Raw genomic sequence first — 18,455 nt, forward strand, 5'->3', positions numbered from 1 at the left:
TTTTCCTAACATATGGAGTATGCTTCCATGTTGAATCCATCTTAATGGCTTCCTTTCCTTATTCTAAGTCACTCCTATCACCTCATCTTGACCACCTTTCAACTTCATATTGTTTTCATACATAATTATGGATTAGAGTTATATTATACTAACTTAATGTCTTAAGTAAATGGCTTTTTATTCTCTTCTCTTTGTGATTTATCCATTCACACTTTCTATTTTGTTCTTCACTTCTTAGTAAATATGGTCAAACCATGAAGATATCAACTTTTTCTTAATCTTGGCATGTTCAAGCTCATGATCATGTGAAGTCTTCTAGGTAAGTATCTTTTTCAATGATATTCATGATATCTTTATTTTGCATGCATTGAATTTTTTGACTTTATCCAACGACATAAACACTTCTGAAATTGTTTGACGTGTCCATGAACTTTTATTAGCTTAGTTCCATAAACTTTTTAGGATAGCTTATGAAGATATCTTATAGCACGAAAACCATTTCATTTTTGTTATAGAAATAGATTATACATAAGCATTAATACGATAGAAGTATGTTATAATATAAGTGTTTTAAGTTTTTTTTTATACGAATAAGATAAAATATCAATTGAGAAATAAATTTTACCATGGTTTAAAAAAAAAATGTAACTGCGATTGGACCGTGACATCAAGATTTTTGATATCTTAGTGTGGTCACGATTTGACCACACTTAATTTTAAATGTTATTTGACTCTAATTTATTCTGTGATTATTAGTTTTCAAAGAATTTGACTCTAATTCACTATTAACTATAGGCATTGAGTATCTTATTCTTACTTATAACATAAATTTCAATCTAATTCTAGTAACTGTTTTTGCAGATATTTAGCAATAGGGTGTGAACTGTGAAGTCTTTTTGTTCAGCAAAACATTATTCAGAGAAAAAGAAAAAACAATTGCATAAAAATGAGTTATAGTGTGTCTAGTAAAAGATCATTCATTGGTAGTGGAATTTACAGAAATTCACCAAATTCCTCCAATGAAAATTTGAGAATTCTACAATTGTCACTATCTGGTGACAATGGTTCCTCCTCAGGTCAAGAACCGCAGGATGCAGATTATGTTCTACTACCATTACCATGTCTTAGTGATGAACTAGAGACAATGATATTGGCAAGGTTTCCAATTTCAAAACACTGGAAAATGTGTTGCTTAAACAACAAGTTTTTAAATCTAATGAAGAATGGTGAAATCTATAAGATAAGAAGAATGATAGGGTTGAAAGAACCATCAGTTTTTATGTTAGCAAGTGGTGGTGAAAGGAATTGGTGTGTGTTTGATGGTCAATTCAAGTCATGCAGGAAGCTACCTATTATTCCATCTGATTACATATTTGAAAATGGTGAAAAAGAGTCCTTTTCTGCAGGCACACATTTATTTGTTTCAGGTATGTATTTTGAGTAATTGGTTATTTTTGTCGTTGTATGTGTGAAGCGGTGTTACTGTAGTTCTTGAATGTATCGAAATTACAGAAGCATACAAGAATGTTTCTTTTATTAGTCAGTTTGGTCTTTACATGTGTCTTTCGTCGGTTAGGTTATAGTCTTCATATGTCTTTTGTTGGTCGGTTTATAGTCTATGCATGGAAATACTAATGGAAGGCATACTCATGAATATTTTTTTGTAATTTTGATAGATTTAGGGATTATATCGACACAAACGCACACATTTAGGGAAGACAGTGACGATTAGTCCTTGAATGAATGATGGTGTCACTATATATTGTTAGACGTTTTTATCATCGAATGTTTCTTTCGTTTGTTAGTTTGATTCTCACATGTGTTTTTCGTTACTCGGTTTCGTTTATGAAATTACTGGCAAAAGACAAACATAGATATGTTAGTTTGTTCCTCAAATGCATATTTCATGAGTCGGTTTGGCCCTAAAAATCACTAACAAATAGACACAAACATGAGCGTTTGTTTGGTCTTCATATGCGTCTCTCGTTAGTTAGTTTGGTCTAGGAGTTACTAATAAACGCGCACTTAGGGATATTTTTTTAATTTTGATAGATTCGAGGACTATAGTGGCATCGCCTCGTACATTCAAGACCAAAATGACATATTTTTGCACAATATTATTCCTTCTTTAACAAATCAATTAACAGGTATGGAGATTGATGGAGCCGTTATATGGCGTTATGAATTAACAACAAATGAATGGTTCAAAGGTCCATCAATGATAACACCAAGGTGTGTCTTTGCAAAAGCTTCATGTGACAATTTTGCTTATGTTGCTGGTGGACTTGAAAGAAAAAACTGCATTGAAGTTTTAAGCATGAACCAAACATGTTTAAATTCAGCTGAAAAATACAATTCTGAAAACCAAACATGGCAAAAACTCCCAAACATGAACAAAAAGAGAAAATCATGTTCAGGATGTTACTTGGACAACAAGTTTTATGTAATTGGAGGACGAGATGAAAATAATGACGATCTAACATGTGGTGAATTCTTCGACGAAAAGACCAACAAGTGGAATTTGATTCCTAACATGTTGAAGGATATTGTTCTTTCAAGTTCAAGATTACCACCACTTATAGCTGTTGTTAACAATGAATTGTACACACTTGATGCTTCAACAAACGAGGTAAAGGTTTATATGAAAGATAGTAACTTGTGGAAGAAGTTAGGGTTTGTTCCTGTTAGAGCTGATAACCAAGTTGGTTATGGTGTGGCATTCAAATCTTTGGGAAATGAATTGCTTGTTATTTGTAAAACAGCGATGAAGATTTATAAGTGTTTTCCTCATCCTGATTTGGAGGTTTTGGAGTGGAAGAAAATTGTGTGTGGTAGTGGAAATCTTAACTCTTATATTCACAATTGTGCTGTGATGTTGGCTTGAAAACTTTGAAGAATGAGTTTTATGGATTAAGTAGTTGTTGGTTGGAAATGAAACTTTATGAAAATAAAGTAAGAAAAAGTTGAAGGTTTGTGTGAAGTTTATTTTGATGAATAACAGTTTAGGCAAGTTTGATCTCGAGGGGTCATCAAGGTCAAAGAAAGCCTGAAGGTTAAGAGAAAGTTAGCAGATGCACTTATATATGATAATACCTATCAATGAGGTCTCACATCGACAATGAGATTCGAACTCAGGTCATGAGGTCTCACATCGATAGTAAGATTCAAACTCAGGTCATTATGAGATTGGAGCTAATCTTCTTACCGATTGAATCAACTTTCTTTAGTTGATTTCTCTTTACTTGTTTTTGTTATTTAATGTTTCTAGTAAGCCTTGTTGTAATAAAGTTTCTAGTAATCCATATGGTTTCATTTCATGGAACTACTTGATCATTGGCTTGGTAATCAAGCTTGTTCATGTATCTTGTTCTTTTATCCGTAATGTAAAAGTGTTCTACTTTGATTTTCCCAATTTCTTTATTTACATGTTTATATCGCAATTGCAAATAAAGAGTAAATAATCAGATACTCTTTTTCAGATTTATTGAATAATTAATGTATTTGAAATATATTATAAATCAGATACATCAATTATTCAATGAATATGAATCTAAAAATATAATATTTGCTTATAATAATAAACCATACATCAATTATTTAATAAATTTTAAAAATTTAAAAAGAGAATATTTGCTTATAACAACAATCAGAGTAGTTTTTTTTTTGTGGTATCTGGGGTTCGAACCCTGGACCTTGCATATGTTATGCATTGTCTTTACCAACTGAGTTAAGCTCACGGGGACAACCGGAGTAGTTTAAATCAAGTAAGTATGGTTAGAAAATAGTAAACAAACTTGTCCAATATACTTAACTTTCTTTAGTTGTGTGGGCAAAGTTGTTTTGTACTATCAACCCACCGTCATTAAATTAAAGTATACAACAATATTCTTTTCAATACTGTTACGATTTTCACCATAAAATAAAATTACTTTGGTCCAACATTGTTTTCTTTCAAAAAGATCATTCAATGGTCAATTGATCCTTTTTGATCAAAAATAAATTTTTTGAACTTTAAATTAAAGTTGAGTAAAAAAAAAAAACTTTTAATTAAATTAAAAAGTCTCTAATATTGCAAAAATTAAAATTGAAGATTACCCTAAACTCAAAATAAAGAACAAATAGCTTGTGACGATTGACTTGATAAGGAGTTGTTTCAATTGTAAGATTGTGTATCAACTTTTGTTGTCAAGGTATGAATCCTAGTGATTTAGTAAGCACCTATGTAAATGTTTATTGAACCTTGAGGTATATTCTGATATTGATGAGTCCTATAAAATAAATAAAGAACAAATAAATAAAGAGTTAAATAAGTTTTCGTTTCTTATAAAATTTTCAAATTTCTCATTTGTCCCACTAAAAGATTTCTTCAATTTTTGGTCCTCCAAATATTTTCTGTCACAACTTTTGATCCTTGCTTTTAGGTAAGATCATGTGTACCCTTCATATTTTTGAATGAGTTTTTCAAGTATGTTTAGAATATTATAAGAATCTCTAAAAAAAAATTATAACTAAACATGATTAAATATGATTATTTAAGCACAAAAAAAATAAAAAAGCTTAATTGCATTTTTGGCCCCTAAGTATCACAATCTTGCAATTTTGATCCCTTATAAAAAACAATAACAAATCAGTCTGCTAAGTTTACTCCCTTTTGCACTTTTGGTCCCCCGGACCAATTTTGACTGGGTCAATGCATAAGTGGCACCCAAATCACTTTATTTATTAAACTTAGTTTTGGCTCCCTAAGTATCACAATCTTGCGATTTTGGCCCCTTAAGAAAATAGAAAGTCACACGTGGCACCTCACTTTAAGTGGTGTGGGTGCCACGTATGCATTGACTTGGTCAAAATTGATTTAGAGAGTCAAAAGTATAAAAATGGGTAAATTTGGGCTGATTTGTTATTGATTTTTTTATAGGGGGCCAAAATTCCAAGATTGTGATACTAAAACTACAATTAAGCCTATAAAAAATCACATTTAATTAATCTCTAATTTAAAAATTCAATACTTTTATCAAGAGATAATTCTATAATGTACTAAACTTGACGACATATGTCTTTATTAAATTTTGAATAATACACATAAATTGACTTAAAAACAGATACCAAAAGTGATGACATAAAGTATTTGAAGGATAAAAAATTGAAAAAATATTTTCGAGAGAGTAAAGGCGAAATTTGAAAATTTTATAAAGAATAAAAACTTATTTAACCCAATAGAAAATGAATAACAAATGTCTAAGAATGATAAAATGTTTTAAAAAAATGTTAAAGAATGGCCCGAATGAATTGATTAATGAAACAAATATAAAACTAATTTATTGGAAAGTTGTAAATTCAATTTTATATAGTTTTAAAATTGTTGTTTGAAATATAAAACTACTACTATTTTGTAACTCTGTATCCAATTTATGTGAGTTTACTTGGTTAAAAGAGACATTGTATTATACTACTCCCTCCGGTCCTATTTATAAGAGAATTTTGGGTCAACAAAAGTTGATGTATCTAGTTAAAAATTCAGTCCAAATACATTCACTTTTGTTGACCTAAATTTCTCTTATAAATAGGACCGGAGGTAGTATTAGCTTATTTGGATGTGCGGTGGAAGTAACTTTCTCACGCCCCAAGGTAAAAATTGTTGTAATTTGGAAAAGCTACTATATATAACTTCAGGTGGCATTTAGTATAGGAAAGGGGAGTTGTTTCCCACCTTTCATTGATCTTATTATAATCTACACACACTATATCTTTCCCCACTTTGTCATCAACCTCACTACTATCATCTCCACCTTTCACCACCACCACACCTCTGAACCCAAGTCAACAACCCACCTCATCACACCTTCAAAAAAACTCTAATAGGTACCCATTGCTTGGGAGTTTCAGTTGCCAAAATCGCTTGCCCAAATCCAATCAATTCAAATAAACTAAATACATAGAAAAAGGATAATCAACACATACAAAAAAACCCATAACTCAACCACAAAAAAAAACATAAAAAAAACTCAGATCTAAATTTTTTTGAAAGCACAAATCTGCTGGTGTTTTATTGGATTCTATTGTTGATGATGAAAGTGGTTGTTTTTCTATTATATTTGAGAATGAATGAAAGGTTTTTTGAAAGTACGTAATGTTATCAATGCCATGGTTGTTGTTACAAAAACTATGTTTTTCAATATTAATGGTGAATTTTACTTTTTACATGTCTAATTATTTAAAATTGATTGCCATTTTGGAACCTATTATAAGCGTAGAATGGAAAGGAATTTTTATGCACAAGAAAGGGATTGAAAGATCAATTTTATGTCAAACAGCAAAATTCGAATTGAAAATCAGTGGGGAAAGATCAGTGAGGCTGAAGGGGTGGGTTGTTGACTGGAGTTTGGTGGTGGTTAAATGAGAGAGACGACAGTGAGGTTGAAGACAAAGTTGGGAAATATATAGTGTGTGCAGACCATAATAAGATCAACGATCCTCTTAAATCTAACCGTCAAAAAATATTTTTCCATGGTGGGAAACAACTCCACTTTCCCATGCTAAACCCCACCATAAATTCATTGCAAACATGGTTCCTACTGTGATTTTGACTTGATGTGAAATTGGTACCGCACAACTAAACACATACTATATATATATAGATATTGGAATGCAAATCATATATATATATAGCATATATTAGTCTTAAGGGATAAATTTCTAATCACTAAACAACTTGAGAAACAAAACTTTTCAATTAATATCCATGAGACACTAATTAATCCAATGTTTTTTTTTTTTGACAAAATTAACCCAATGTTTTTAAAACATTTTCTTTTTATTTCAAGGGTGAGGTGTTCTGTTGATTTATCGTTGTTCCGTTGTGTAGGCGGTTTAGTCGCTTATTTGATTTATCGTTGAATAAAATGATTACAGTCGCTGAGGTGTTCTCTCTAGGCTGGGAGGTAGGGGGTGAAGCGTGGAGATGGAGGAGAAGGTTGTGGGAGTGGGAGGAGGAGTTGCTAGGGGAGTGTCGCCTATTACTTAACAATTTTGTTTTGCAGACTGTTGTTACTGACAGGTGGCAGTGGCTCCTTGACATTACCGGGGGGGGGGGGGGGGGGGGGGTACACTGTGCGTGGAGCTTACCAAATTCTTACTACATAGGTAGCTACTTTAAGTGATGAAACGAGAGATCTTGTTTGGCATAGGCTGGTACCTTTGAAGGTCTCTATTCTATCTTGGAGGTTGTTGCGGGACAAATTACCAACAAAACAGAATCTTTTGAGGCGAGGTATTATTCAACCCGCGCGCGGACATTTATTGTGTGGCGGGGTGTGGGAACAACGAATCAGTATTACATATGTTCATTCACTGTGATATTTTTGGTGCTTTATGGCACCATGTTAGGAATTGGCTTGGCATCTCTGGAGCTGATCCCTATAACATACATGCTCATTTTATTCAGTTTACTATCGCTATAGGCACTTCGAGGTCCAGACGTTCATTTATGCAGCTTTTGTGGCTATTGCGTGTGGATATTATGTAACAAAGAAACAACAGGCTATTCAATAATGTTCACACTCCACTGACAGACTTGATGGATAAAGTTAAATATACAGCTTTGTGATGGCTAAAAGCTAATAATGCTAGTTTTGTTTATGGTTTACAAACATGGTGGTCGAACCCTTTACGTTGTTTGGGTATCGATTGATTTCTGTTATTGTTTTTGTACTCAGACATATTGTAATTTTGGGGTGACCTCTTGAGTACACCTTGTGCTTATGGGGATTCACCGCCGTTGTTAATATATAAATTCCATTTTTGGTTCTTAAAAAAAAAAAAAAAAAAAAGGAAAAAACACGTTTTATTACATTTGGATTTGGTTATAACATTCACAACTTGTTTTAGAACTAAAAACGACACCGTTTCAAAACTAAACGCTTCACACTGACTCAAAACTTTGACCCATTTTCCAAACCCTAGCCAAACCTTCACCATCTTCATCTTCCTCAAAATTCATCTCTTTCTCTCTCTAAATCTTCACTCTCTCTCGTCAATTTCCTCAATTCACCTCTCTCTCTTCGCAATTTTCACTCATCAAACCCTAATTCATCTTATCCCCTTGTTTCTCTCTCTTCATCACCAAACCCTAATTCACAAAAAAAATCACATTTTTCACTTCTTCATGGCTTCTTCTTCAATCAGTGGATCTTCCTGAATCCAGATCGAGGTAAACATTACTTAATTCAGAATCAAAATCAGTGATTTTGGTTCTTTCCATTTTGGTAACAGAATTTTTACGAAGTAGTTTTCACACTTGAATTTGTTGTGATATAGGTACCCTTTTGGTCTATGATTGATAATATTGCATAAAGTTTAGATTTTTTTCATCTGGGTCTTGAAGATTTGAATTTTTAGGGTTTCGACCCTTTTGTTGATTAGATTTGGATAGTGATGTCTGTGAACAATAATAACAACCCTTCTAAAGGCATTGGTGCTTCTTCATCATCCTTTGGTAATGCTGGAATGCCCTCTAATTCTATGTCTACAAACCCTGTTTTTTCACAAGCCCAAGCCCAAGCCCAGGCTCAAGCTCAAGCTCAAGCCCAAATGGCTGCTGGTTTTCAAGGCCAGTTTCCACAGTCACAAGCCCATGCTATAGTTCAAGCACAAAATAAGGCTCAGGCTCAAGCTCAGGCTCATGCACAAGCTGCAGCAGTAGCTCATGCTCAGCTCCAGGCTCATTTGCAAGCTCAAGGGTTGAGTCTTAATCAGAATCAGGTTGGTGGTTTAGGGAATTTAGGTGTTTCGTCGTCGTCGATGTCTACGCCTGGGAGTGGCAGTGCGAAACGTGGTCCTTTGAAACCACCTATGAGGCCGGTTGGATTTCCGCCTCAGAATAATTTCTCACCGTTGAGACCAATGGAACTCACGCCTGCTGCTGCACGGAGAAAGAAGCAGAAGCTTCCTGAGAAACCGATGCAGGAAAGGGTGGCTGCTATATTGCCGGAATCTGCTCTTTATACACAGCTTCTCGAGTTTGAGTCTCGTGTGGATGCTGCACTTTCTAGAAAGAAGGTTGATATTCAGGAAGCGCTGAAAAATCCGCCTTGTATTCAGAAAACTCTTCGTATTTATGTATTTAACACTTTTGCGAACCAAATTCGCACGATACCTAAGAAGCCAAATGCCGAGCCTCCGACGTGGACACTGAAGATAGTTGGGAGGGTATTGGAAGATGGTGTTGACCCTGATCAGCCGGGAGTAGTTCAGAAGTCGTCACCGATGTATCCAAAGTTCTCGGCTTTCTTTAAAAAAGTAATCATTACTTTGGATCCGAGGCTATATCCTGAGAACAACACTATTATGTGGGATAGTTATCGATCACCTGCTCCTCAAGAAGGTTTTGAAGTGAAGAGGAAAGGGGATAAAGAGTTTTCGGTGAATATACAGTTTTATATGAATTATGCACCTGAGAAGTTTAAGCTTTCACCAGCATTGACGGAAGTTCTTGCTATCGACGTTGATACTCGTCCAAGAATTATTGCTGCAATATGGCACTATGTGAAGGCTAGGAAACTGCAGAACCCTAGCGACCCTTCTTTTTTTCACTGTGATCAGCCTCTTCAGAAAGTATTTGGGGAAGAAAAGGTGAAGTTCACAACGGTTTCGCAGAAAATATCACCACATTTGTTCCCTCCACCACCTATAGTTGTGGAGCATCAGATCAAACTATCGGGAAATAGTCCAGCTGGGAGTGCTTGTTACGATGCGATGATTGATATTCCTTTTCCTATTCAAAGGGAGTTGTCTGCACTATTGGCAAATGTTGAGAAGAACAAAGAGATTGAAACATGTGATGAATCGATATGTGGAATCATTAGAAAAATCCACGAGCATCGTAGGAGACGGGCATTCTTTCTTGGTTTCAGTCAATCTCCAGTAGAATTTATTAATGCCTTGATTGAGTCTCAAAGCAGGGATCTGAAAGCTGCAGCTGGAGAACCTAGTCGCAGTGCTGAAAAAGAGCGCCGAGCAGATTTTTTCAACCAACCATGGTAATCTTTGAGAACTATCTCTGCTCATTTTTCTATCCTCCATTGTTTTATTTTATTTTATATTTTGTTTTTTTTGCTTGTCTCTGTTTATTTGCTACCATCTTTGATTGCAAATTAATTCATCATCGTCTGCCAGAATTGATTGTGATTGACTCAAAATCAGATATAATTTAGAATTGTCACTATACTTCTGTGATTAATAGTCCCCTTCCATATATTGTCTTAGTTGATGAATGATGATGATTTATATATAAACTTAGCATATATGTTAGTTGGACTGTTGGATTTATGCGCCTATTTTCATCTCATATGGCCCAGTGTTGTCAAATAGCGCACTATGCTGTCATAGCATAACATAATTTGAACAAATCATGATTATTCTGCTATATGCTATTAGGCACAAAGTGTAGTGTAGTGTAGCGGAATTTGAACAAACCACCATTTTCTAAGATCTGCAGTTGACAACACTGATATATATGATAGGATTTCATTTCAAATGTTTTAAAATGCATTTTTTTTCTTTCTTCTGTGCACAATCCAGTTAAAATAAGCCTTGAATCAATGTATTTGTATTTTCTATGTTTAATGGATGCATTTTACGATTGAGCATTAACTATATCAATTATCATTCACTAAAAGAATTCATATATTGTTTGACAACATGAGCAGGGTTGAAGATGCTGTTATTCGATATTTGAATCGCAAACCAGCTGCAGGAAGTGATGCTCCAGGAAGCACATGATACCTAGAGAAGTCCCAGTGCTCCTTATTTTGAAATCATTCATCCTTTTATGCTATTCATTTCAATATAAATCAAGGGAATTCTTAAGTAAGCTAGTTTTCCATCTTCCATGCCGTATTTGTGAATACTGCTCCATAGCATATGGATCCTATGAGCACCGCAACTAGTTGCAGTGCTGATAATTTATCAGATTGTTAGGAGAAAGATGGTAGCATCATAGTTTCATGTTTCGGTAGTTGTTGTAGTAGTCCACAATGATGGATTCTTTGGTTACTTTGACATCATGAAAAATTTGTATTAGGAAGGATTAATTTGTGTACAATATCTTCGGTTGTCTTGTTTGTGACACAACACAGGTGAAGAGAAAAACTTGTGCTGTATGCCATGATTGTGTTACAATCAATCTGTGATCTGTTGAAGTATGTAGTAATGTTATGAAAATAATACATATAAATTTGAGCTTCTTTTTTCAATGCACTTCAATTCAACTCCAAAAAGTTTAGTTAAACGCTAAGCTTTTTTTTTTTTTTTTTGAGCTTTTTTTTTTGGTTCAAATCCGGATGTAGATGTTTAACCTAGCAATATTGACATTGTCAATTGAGCTAGGTGTTAAGGACTTCATTTGTTTGATTAGAGTCTACGTGACAACACTAAAAAAAATCTTATGGCCATTATGAAAGTTATTTTTGTAAGTTATTATAATGTTTTCATTGATTATTTTTATAAGTTCTTGAAAATACATATGCAAGTACATATGTACTTTACTAGATACGTTTAATTAGTAGCAAATGGCTATAGGATTTTCAACATATTGTAGACTTTTTTTACTTGTATTTAACTAAACAACCAAACATACTCTTCATGCATGACTCTGCAATTTAATTTTTTTTTTGGTGTACGACTCTGCAATTTAATTAAAATCACTTTTAATTTATTTTATGAATAATTGATAAATGGTTTATTTCCATACCAAAAAAAAATTATCATATTATTATAAAATCAAAATTTTTATATTCTTATTTTACATAAAAGACCTCATCTTTCAGTCCATTTTAGCCCTCAGAATTTGTTGAGGGTATGTACTGATACATCCCAACTTTGTGCTTTTTTTTGGTAAATTGAAGCACGGACACTCCTCGGATTAGGTGTGTCCCGGTGTCGGACACCGTGTTGGTCCGACACCGACATGACACTATAATTACACTGAATTATATGATTTTCTTAAATTATTAGTAGTGTACGTGTTCGTGTCCGTGCTTCATATCAAGCATCTTGTGCACAACTTTTCATTCATCATGCTTTGTAACATCTTCTGATTCTAAAACTTTGTTAACATTTTTTTCTCAATACTACTTATTTCATATATCAATACATGCAATACCATCCAAATGTTCTGTTATGCTTACAATAATGTTTAAGGTAAATCTCCTTACAATGAGAACATACTCATTTTGCTAAGGTTCCAAATTGCTTGTTCCATTGCTCAAAAATGCCAAGATCATTAGGTGAAACAGAAGGCCTCACTTCTTGCAGGGAATTCTTGAAGTCCTGCACAAAGTGAATAAATCATTTAAAAATTAATAATCAATCTTGGAAAATATTTTTGAAATTTCTATGTTCTGTATGGACCCTTTTGCATACCTGGAGAGACTAGTCTAATCTTCTCCTTTTCCAAGTTTACAATTTTTGCACCATGTCTTATTGCCTCTCTTATGGGACCTATAGAAGCCTCCTGCACTGAGTTTTTCATATCTTAACCATGACAAATGTCGAAAAACAAACTGCTATGCAGAAGAAACTGTAACTGGAATAGTGTTGATACCTTCCGTTTCATGTTACCACTGTCAAAGCCTTCCATTTCAATAAGAAACTGTGTCTTTAGCCGTCTACTTGATTCATGCTCACCATCACCACACTGTAATTATCATCAGTACATATATCAGGTATTGAAAAAGACAGGATCAGTTCAAGAGTTGATGAAGACTGTAGAAAATCATCTCAGAAAAGATTTTAGAAAACAGAAACTAATTTTTGAAGAGAAATATATTACCAATGTCATCCCAGTGTACATTGGGATCTTTATCCATAATCTCGTTACTAAGATGTTCAATGAGGCGAGATTCTAAATTCCTCAATTTCTCAGGAAGTTCACCATCAGGACCACACAGGATTCGTGAGATCAACAACGTATGGGAAGAAAGAAAAAGATTTAAAGATAATAGGAATTTGATATCAATCAAGTATCACAAATGATCAAACTAATTGTTTTGTAAGTTGTAACCAAATAGACTGTTTAGGTAGAAGACAGAAAAATCGAAGAAAACGGAAGACATGGTTCATCCAATGTTGTCTACATCTACGGAAAGTGTCAGAATCTCTACAATTATAAATAAGATGTTACAACAGAGACTAAATCCAACAACAAAAGCTGCCTATCAACACATTTGTAGAATCAGTTAGAGCTATTTCCATCTGTCAAACACTAAACAAGCCTAAAATATGCATGAAGTTTCTCTTTGGGACTAATTTATTAAATATATCAGAATAAGTCAAGCCTGTCGATATGAGAAATCATCTCATAACATGATAAAATAAGTCAAAATGGATTGATTCACAGATTTAATCAGAACCTCATGACCTACTGATGGTATCATTTTCTCCTTCCATACTTTCAATTTCTTCCAAACATGATCATAAACAAAATTAAAAGCATGTTGTCTCCCAAGTACTTTGATTGTGTCTCCACAGCCTTGAAATAAATCCACTTTTGTAAATCAATTTTTTTTTTTTTTTGGTTATTTGGAACATCTATGGAGACTATTAGGAAGACATTAGAACAATAAAATCATTTTATGATGCTAACATGCTCTTATTGAAGAGGTAGGATCAAGATATTGAGTATTAACTAATGACATATTTCTATTAATAGCAAATCATCCGTATCTTGAAACCAATAATATTTGTTCTATGCTACTCTTGCACAGCCCTAACGTTTAGGATCCCAAGACACCCATTTTCATATGTCTAAGATTCTTACCACCAACAGAGATCGATAAATGCAGGATATGACTATGATCATCTATCTTCGAAGTTCAATCTTACCCCTTCATTTCATTAGATATCTTGCTTACCAAGTTTGAGTTTCTCTTATAGATTGTGGATGCAATAATCTCACATCGTTGTTTTCTAAGAGAATGTAGTGTACACATTCCATTGTTGGTGAACCTTCACATTTGGATTACGACATTGAGCTCCACGTAAACTACAATAATTTCTTGACAAAAAACACTACAGAACCAAGGTTTTAAATTATGGTCGCATCGAGATCTTTAAGTTTTAGGAGGGTCGAGGTTTAATACAACTAATGCAACTTTAGTCGCAGTGACCGCTGAAACATCAAAACCGTTATATTGCAGCTCAACTATTTTGAATTGATCTTATATTTTTTCCTGCTATGGTTCCAAAGACTTGCACACTTTGGAAGCTTCTATGTTCCTCTAAATTTGTAAGCTTCCAAATTGCTTGTTCCATTCCTCATAAATTCCAAGTTCATTAGCTGAAACAGAAGACCTTATATCTTTCATGGAATTCAAGAAGTCCTACACAAAGTGAAGAAATCTTTTCAAAATTAATTATCAATTTGAGAAATATTTTTGAAATTTCTAGGTTTTGCATGCACTCTTTTGCATACCTGAAGAGTTACTGGCCTAAAATCCTCCTTTTTCAACTCCATAATATCTATACCTTGTTCCATTGCCTCTCTCAATGGACCCATAGAAGCATCCTTCACTAAGTTTTTCATATCTGATCCTGAATAACCTAAAAAAGAAAGTTACCAAGTATAAGTAAATCACCAGAAACAATGAAAAAACAATTAGATACTGTAATTAACTGGCATAATGTCAATACCTTCCGTTAAGTCACATATAATCTCCATTTCCTCGTTTGATAGCTTGAATAGTTCATCCTTCTCTAAAAGATTACGTGCAATCCAAGCTCTTGCGTCTGAAATACCAAGTAAATAAGTTAGTTAGACGGTGTGCTTAAAAGGGTTTGTAGAAAGATGGAGGATCATGGTTAGCACCTGAGGATGGTAGGGGAATGTATAGTCGTTTAGTAAGTCTCCTTCGTGCTGCTTCATCAAGATCTTGGGGACGATTTGTTGCACCTGTATAAATTTTACCATTATTACAATCATAATGTGTAGAGACGGTCCTTAATAAATCTTGCATAATACAAAAACAAATGAAAATAAACATTGGTTAGTTTTCCTATATTTGATCATAAACGAAACCAAAAACTGAAGTACATAAGCATGACAGTGATCATGTTAAAGCCTGATATTTTGCCTTATGTACCGAATCACATTTTCGAAAGATAAAATCATAAATATTGTAGAACAAAAGCCATCGTTATTTAGTTTCCACCGATTAAAAGTATCACAAAAGGATATAACTTTTTACTGAACAAAGGAGACAGTTAGCGAGATAAAAGAAAAAAGAAAAGAAATTGAGCGTATTGCACAACAATTACCAATAACCAGGACTTGCTCGTTACCACCGGAAAAGCTTTCCATTTCAATAAAAAATTGTGTCTTCATACGTCTAGTTATTTCATGCTCATTATCATTACGCTGCAACAAGTTACACATATATTATATAAATTAGAGAAAATTTCATGTCTTTAAATTCTAATAGATGAAACTCTATTACTCAATTAATTAAAAATCTCTGACAAAATAGTTGAAGGTGAACCTATTACAGAAATAAATATCAAATGGTGTCTTTATTGGCCATGACAATAGCATACCTGAGACAGGAGTGAATCTATTTCATCAAAAAAAATTACTGCTGGCTGACGACAACTGGCTACTGCAAAGAGGGCTGTTACTAGCTTTTCACCTTCACCAAACTGTATTGAGCTAGTCTTTGAAATTTATAACATCGGTAAGAGAATTTTGCACTCACTGGTGGACCAAATAGGAGCAGACCTCTCCCAGGAGAACGGCAGCCCTTAAATAAGTCAGGACGTCGCAGAGGAAATACGGCCATCTCATTGACACATTTTTTGGCATGGGCCAATCCAGCTAAAAATGTCATTAAACATTGAATGAGGATAACTATTTACATAAGAATAGCCAATTTAGTTAACAAAGCAACAACATTTATATTACCAATGTCATCCCAATGGACATCGGGATATTTATCCATAATCTCATTACTGACATGTTCAATGTGATGAGGTGCTAAATTCCTCAGTTTCTGAGGCAGTAGACCATCTGGACCTCGCAGGATATCCAAACTGCAAGAATAGGAAATTGAGAAACAGCGCGGATACAAAGTTAGAAGTAAGAAAATAAAGATTGATATGAAGATCTCAGAACTGACCATTTGTTTGTAGTATTTCTTGATCCATCAACATTGCTAGCAATTTCATTTTTTTTTTTTGGTAGTGGCCGGGGTTTGAAACCTGGACCTTGCATATTTTATGCATTATCCAACCAACCGAGTTAAGCTCACGAGGACAATAAGACTGTTCAAAGGTGAACAAAAATAATAAAACGAATACGTTATTTACAATAATAGACAAGTTCAAAAAGATGCGTACAAATTTTTTTAAACAAAAGAAATAGAGTGAAAAGAATCATATGATAGAACAAAACATCTCATCTATGTTTGCACCGCAAGCCTGTCACCTATAAGATGCATACAATTACAAATGATATATGTTGAAATAAACAATTGCAATGCTCTATATATTCAACTTCGTATATGTTTTTTTTGTTGAATAGCAAATATATTGTCCATTTAGACACATGCGGGAGATTAGTAGGACCCATCGGTGAGATCCACTTGTTAAAATTGGTCCCACTAATCTCCACTTGTGCCTATCTCTCGTAAATGGACAATAAATGAATGGTGGGTATATGGATGGAATCTAGACTCCATCGAAAGAGCAACCATGAAAACGAAAAACCGAAACCAACCAAAGTAAGAGACATGTACAAGCAAACTCGGCGAAAAGAGGAGACAGACAACTCCACCAACCAATCACAGACTTGCTCTACTCAGACAACCTCATAAATCACTACCGACTCAGAACAAGTTTCAGTAACCACTCTTAGTAAAGTATAATATTACGTCAATAATTATAGGACTAATATTTCCTTGAGTAGAAAGCATAAGAATTACCCTCGTCGTCCCTTACTTTAATTTCAAGTAACGATTTCGTCCTTTTTGTTTTTTTAACGTCAATTGCCTCATTTTAATCAATCTACATATTACTTCTCAATATCCAAATCTATAATTTTAAATTGATACGAGCTCTTAGCGTTCAAATATATGATCTTTCGCTCTTGTTTTCATATGAATTTTAGATTTGATGTTTGAAAATCCATATGCAAACAAACTAAAGTGACAAAAATTGATGCTTGAAAATCCATATGCAAAGAAACTAAACGAAGTGAAAAAAAATAACTAAGAAAAAAGAGGACATGAATATCTAAAAGTAAGTTAAGGGACGATGAATGTAATTTTGCCGTATAAAACCCTAATGAGTAGGAAATATGAGACCAATACCTTAAATGTAAGGTCAAAAAGCTGTTGCAACGATAATAATATCTCAAACATACCGCACATGTTCATCTTGCAAAACAGGCATTCTTGGCTTCCTGAGTTGGACTTGTTGTTGCAGTATATAATTCCTATCATTGATCAAGTCTTGGTTGATATGGTTTGCCGGTGGGATATTTTTCAAGGAATTGAAGCACCGAATTCGCATAAATTTCAGTCGGGAACGCGGATGCGGATGGATAAATGTGGATGCTTTTATCGTTGCTAGGGTTTCCGGTGAGAGCTGCTGAGCCATGTTGAAAATGTGAGAGAATTAGGGTTTCACTGTTTTTATATTTTGAACAGATATTTGGAGGGACGAGGGTAGCAATGAAATAAGAAACTTGTGATCCTCGTATATATACTTTTGTATTTATTTCATCTCCTTTTGTTACTTTTTCTGACGAAAATTCCTTGTACTACTTTGTTTTCAGATTGAGAAATGATATTTGTACAACCACTTTCTCACAACTTTTTGACAACTTTCTCTCTCATACTCACATTATTCTCTTATTCTCTCTTCCTTTTTCTCTCCATTTTTTTGACCAATGAAAAGAGAGAAAAAATAAATTGTCTCATATGATTGTTCAAATAACACTACTCATTATAATAACAAACACAAAAAAAAAAACTATGTTCAGAAACAAGAAAGAAATCTACTACTAATTTATCTACTTCTAATTTAAGAATGTTAACTCTCTCTCAGTCTCCACTTACGACCCTCAAGGGTGATTTAGTATCAATTATATTTATCCAAAATCACGTTTTATTTTCTTTTGTAAATAAGTGATTTTCAAATATATTTAATTTTTTTCTTTGGCGACTTCGTTGTATGTGACGTTATTTTGTTCGTCATTTTTGTATGGCGTTGTTTTGTTTTCCTATCTTGTGTTACGATGTTTCTTCGGATTGGATTGTCAGATCAAGTTTAGATCTAACCAATAATTTTGGTGTTGTTAAAGTTACAGATTCAGATTATGCATGTGTACTTTGAACACTTGAATACATAGGATTATATACTTTGTTGTTTTAAGCTATTAAAACAGAATTTCTTTTAACGATTTT

The 18,455-nt window shown here is 33.7% G+C and overlaps 2 protein-coding genes and 1 pseudogene across 4 annotated transcripts; 2 read left to right on the plus strand and 1 right to left on the minus strand.

Moving 5' to 3' along the window:
* LOC25495724 (F-box/kelch-repeat protein At3g27150) lies at positions 1-3,403 on the plus strand. The gene is made up of 3 exons (XM_013595955.3): positions 1-319; positions 862-1,427; positions 2,148-3,403. The coding sequence occupies exons 2-3, from the start codon at positions 947-949 to the stop codon at positions 2,882-2,884; spliced, it is 1,218 nt and encodes a 405-aa protein (XP_013451409.1). The 5' UTR covers positions 1-319; positions 862-946; the 3' UTR covers positions 2,885-3,403.
* Positions 3,404-7,883: 4,480 nt separating this feature from the next.
* On the plus strand, positions 7,884-11,262 carry LOC25495726 (SWI/SNF complex component SNF12 homolog). Of its 3 annotated transcripts, none has more exons than XM_013595956.3 (3): positions 7,884-8,209; positions 8,317-10,037; positions 10,707-11,262. In XM_013595956.3, exons 2-3 carry the CDS (start codon positions 8,434-8,436, stop codon positions 10,777-10,779), a joined length of 1,677 nt encoding a protein of 558 aa, XP_013451410.1. In that variant the 5' UTR covers positions 7,884-8,209; positions 8,317-8,433; the 3' UTR covers positions 10,780-11,262. The 3 variants fall into 3 exon arrangements, with proteins under 3 accessions (XP_013451410.1, XP_024641617.1, XP_024641616.1); XM_024785849.2 differs by having other exon boundaries at positions 8,398-10,037; XM_024785848.2 differs by having other exon boundaries at positions 7,884-10,037.
* Positions 11,263-14,276: 3,014 nt separating this feature from the next.
* On the minus strand, positions 14,277-17,646 carry LOC25495727 (ATPase family AAA domain-containing protein FIGL1-like; annotated as a pseudogene).
* Positions 17,647-18,455: the final 809 nt, after the last annotated feature.

Source organism: Medicago truncatula, chromosome 6 (assembly GCF_003473485.1).
Source record: "Medicago truncatula cultivar Jemalong A17 chromosome 6, MtrunA17r5.0-ANR, whole genome shotgun sequence".
Classification (NCBI taxonomy): Eukaryota; Viridiplantae; Streptophyta; class Magnoliopsida; order Fabales; family Fabaceae; genus Medicago; species Medicago truncatula.

What these genes read in the sequence shown, in the direction of transcription:
- LOC25495724 (XM_013595955.3), top strand. Translation starts at nt 947, where the DNA reads ATGAGTTATAGTGTGTCTAGTAAAAGATCATTCATTGGTAGTGGAATT. An exon ending in CACACATTTATTTGTTTCAG is followed by an intron (nt 1,428 to 2,147) that starts GTATGTATTTTG and finishes ATCAATTAACAG; the next exon opens with GTATGGAGATTGATGGAGCC.
- LOC25495726 (XM_024785848.2), top strand. Translation starts at nt 8,434, where the DNA reads ATGTCTGTGAACAATAATAACAACCCTTCTAAAGGCATTGGTGCTTCT. An exon ending in GATTTTTTCAACCAACCATG is followed by an intron (nt 10,038 to 10,706) that starts GTAATCTTTGAG and finishes CAACATGAGCAG; the next exon opens with GGTTGAAGATGCTGTTATTC.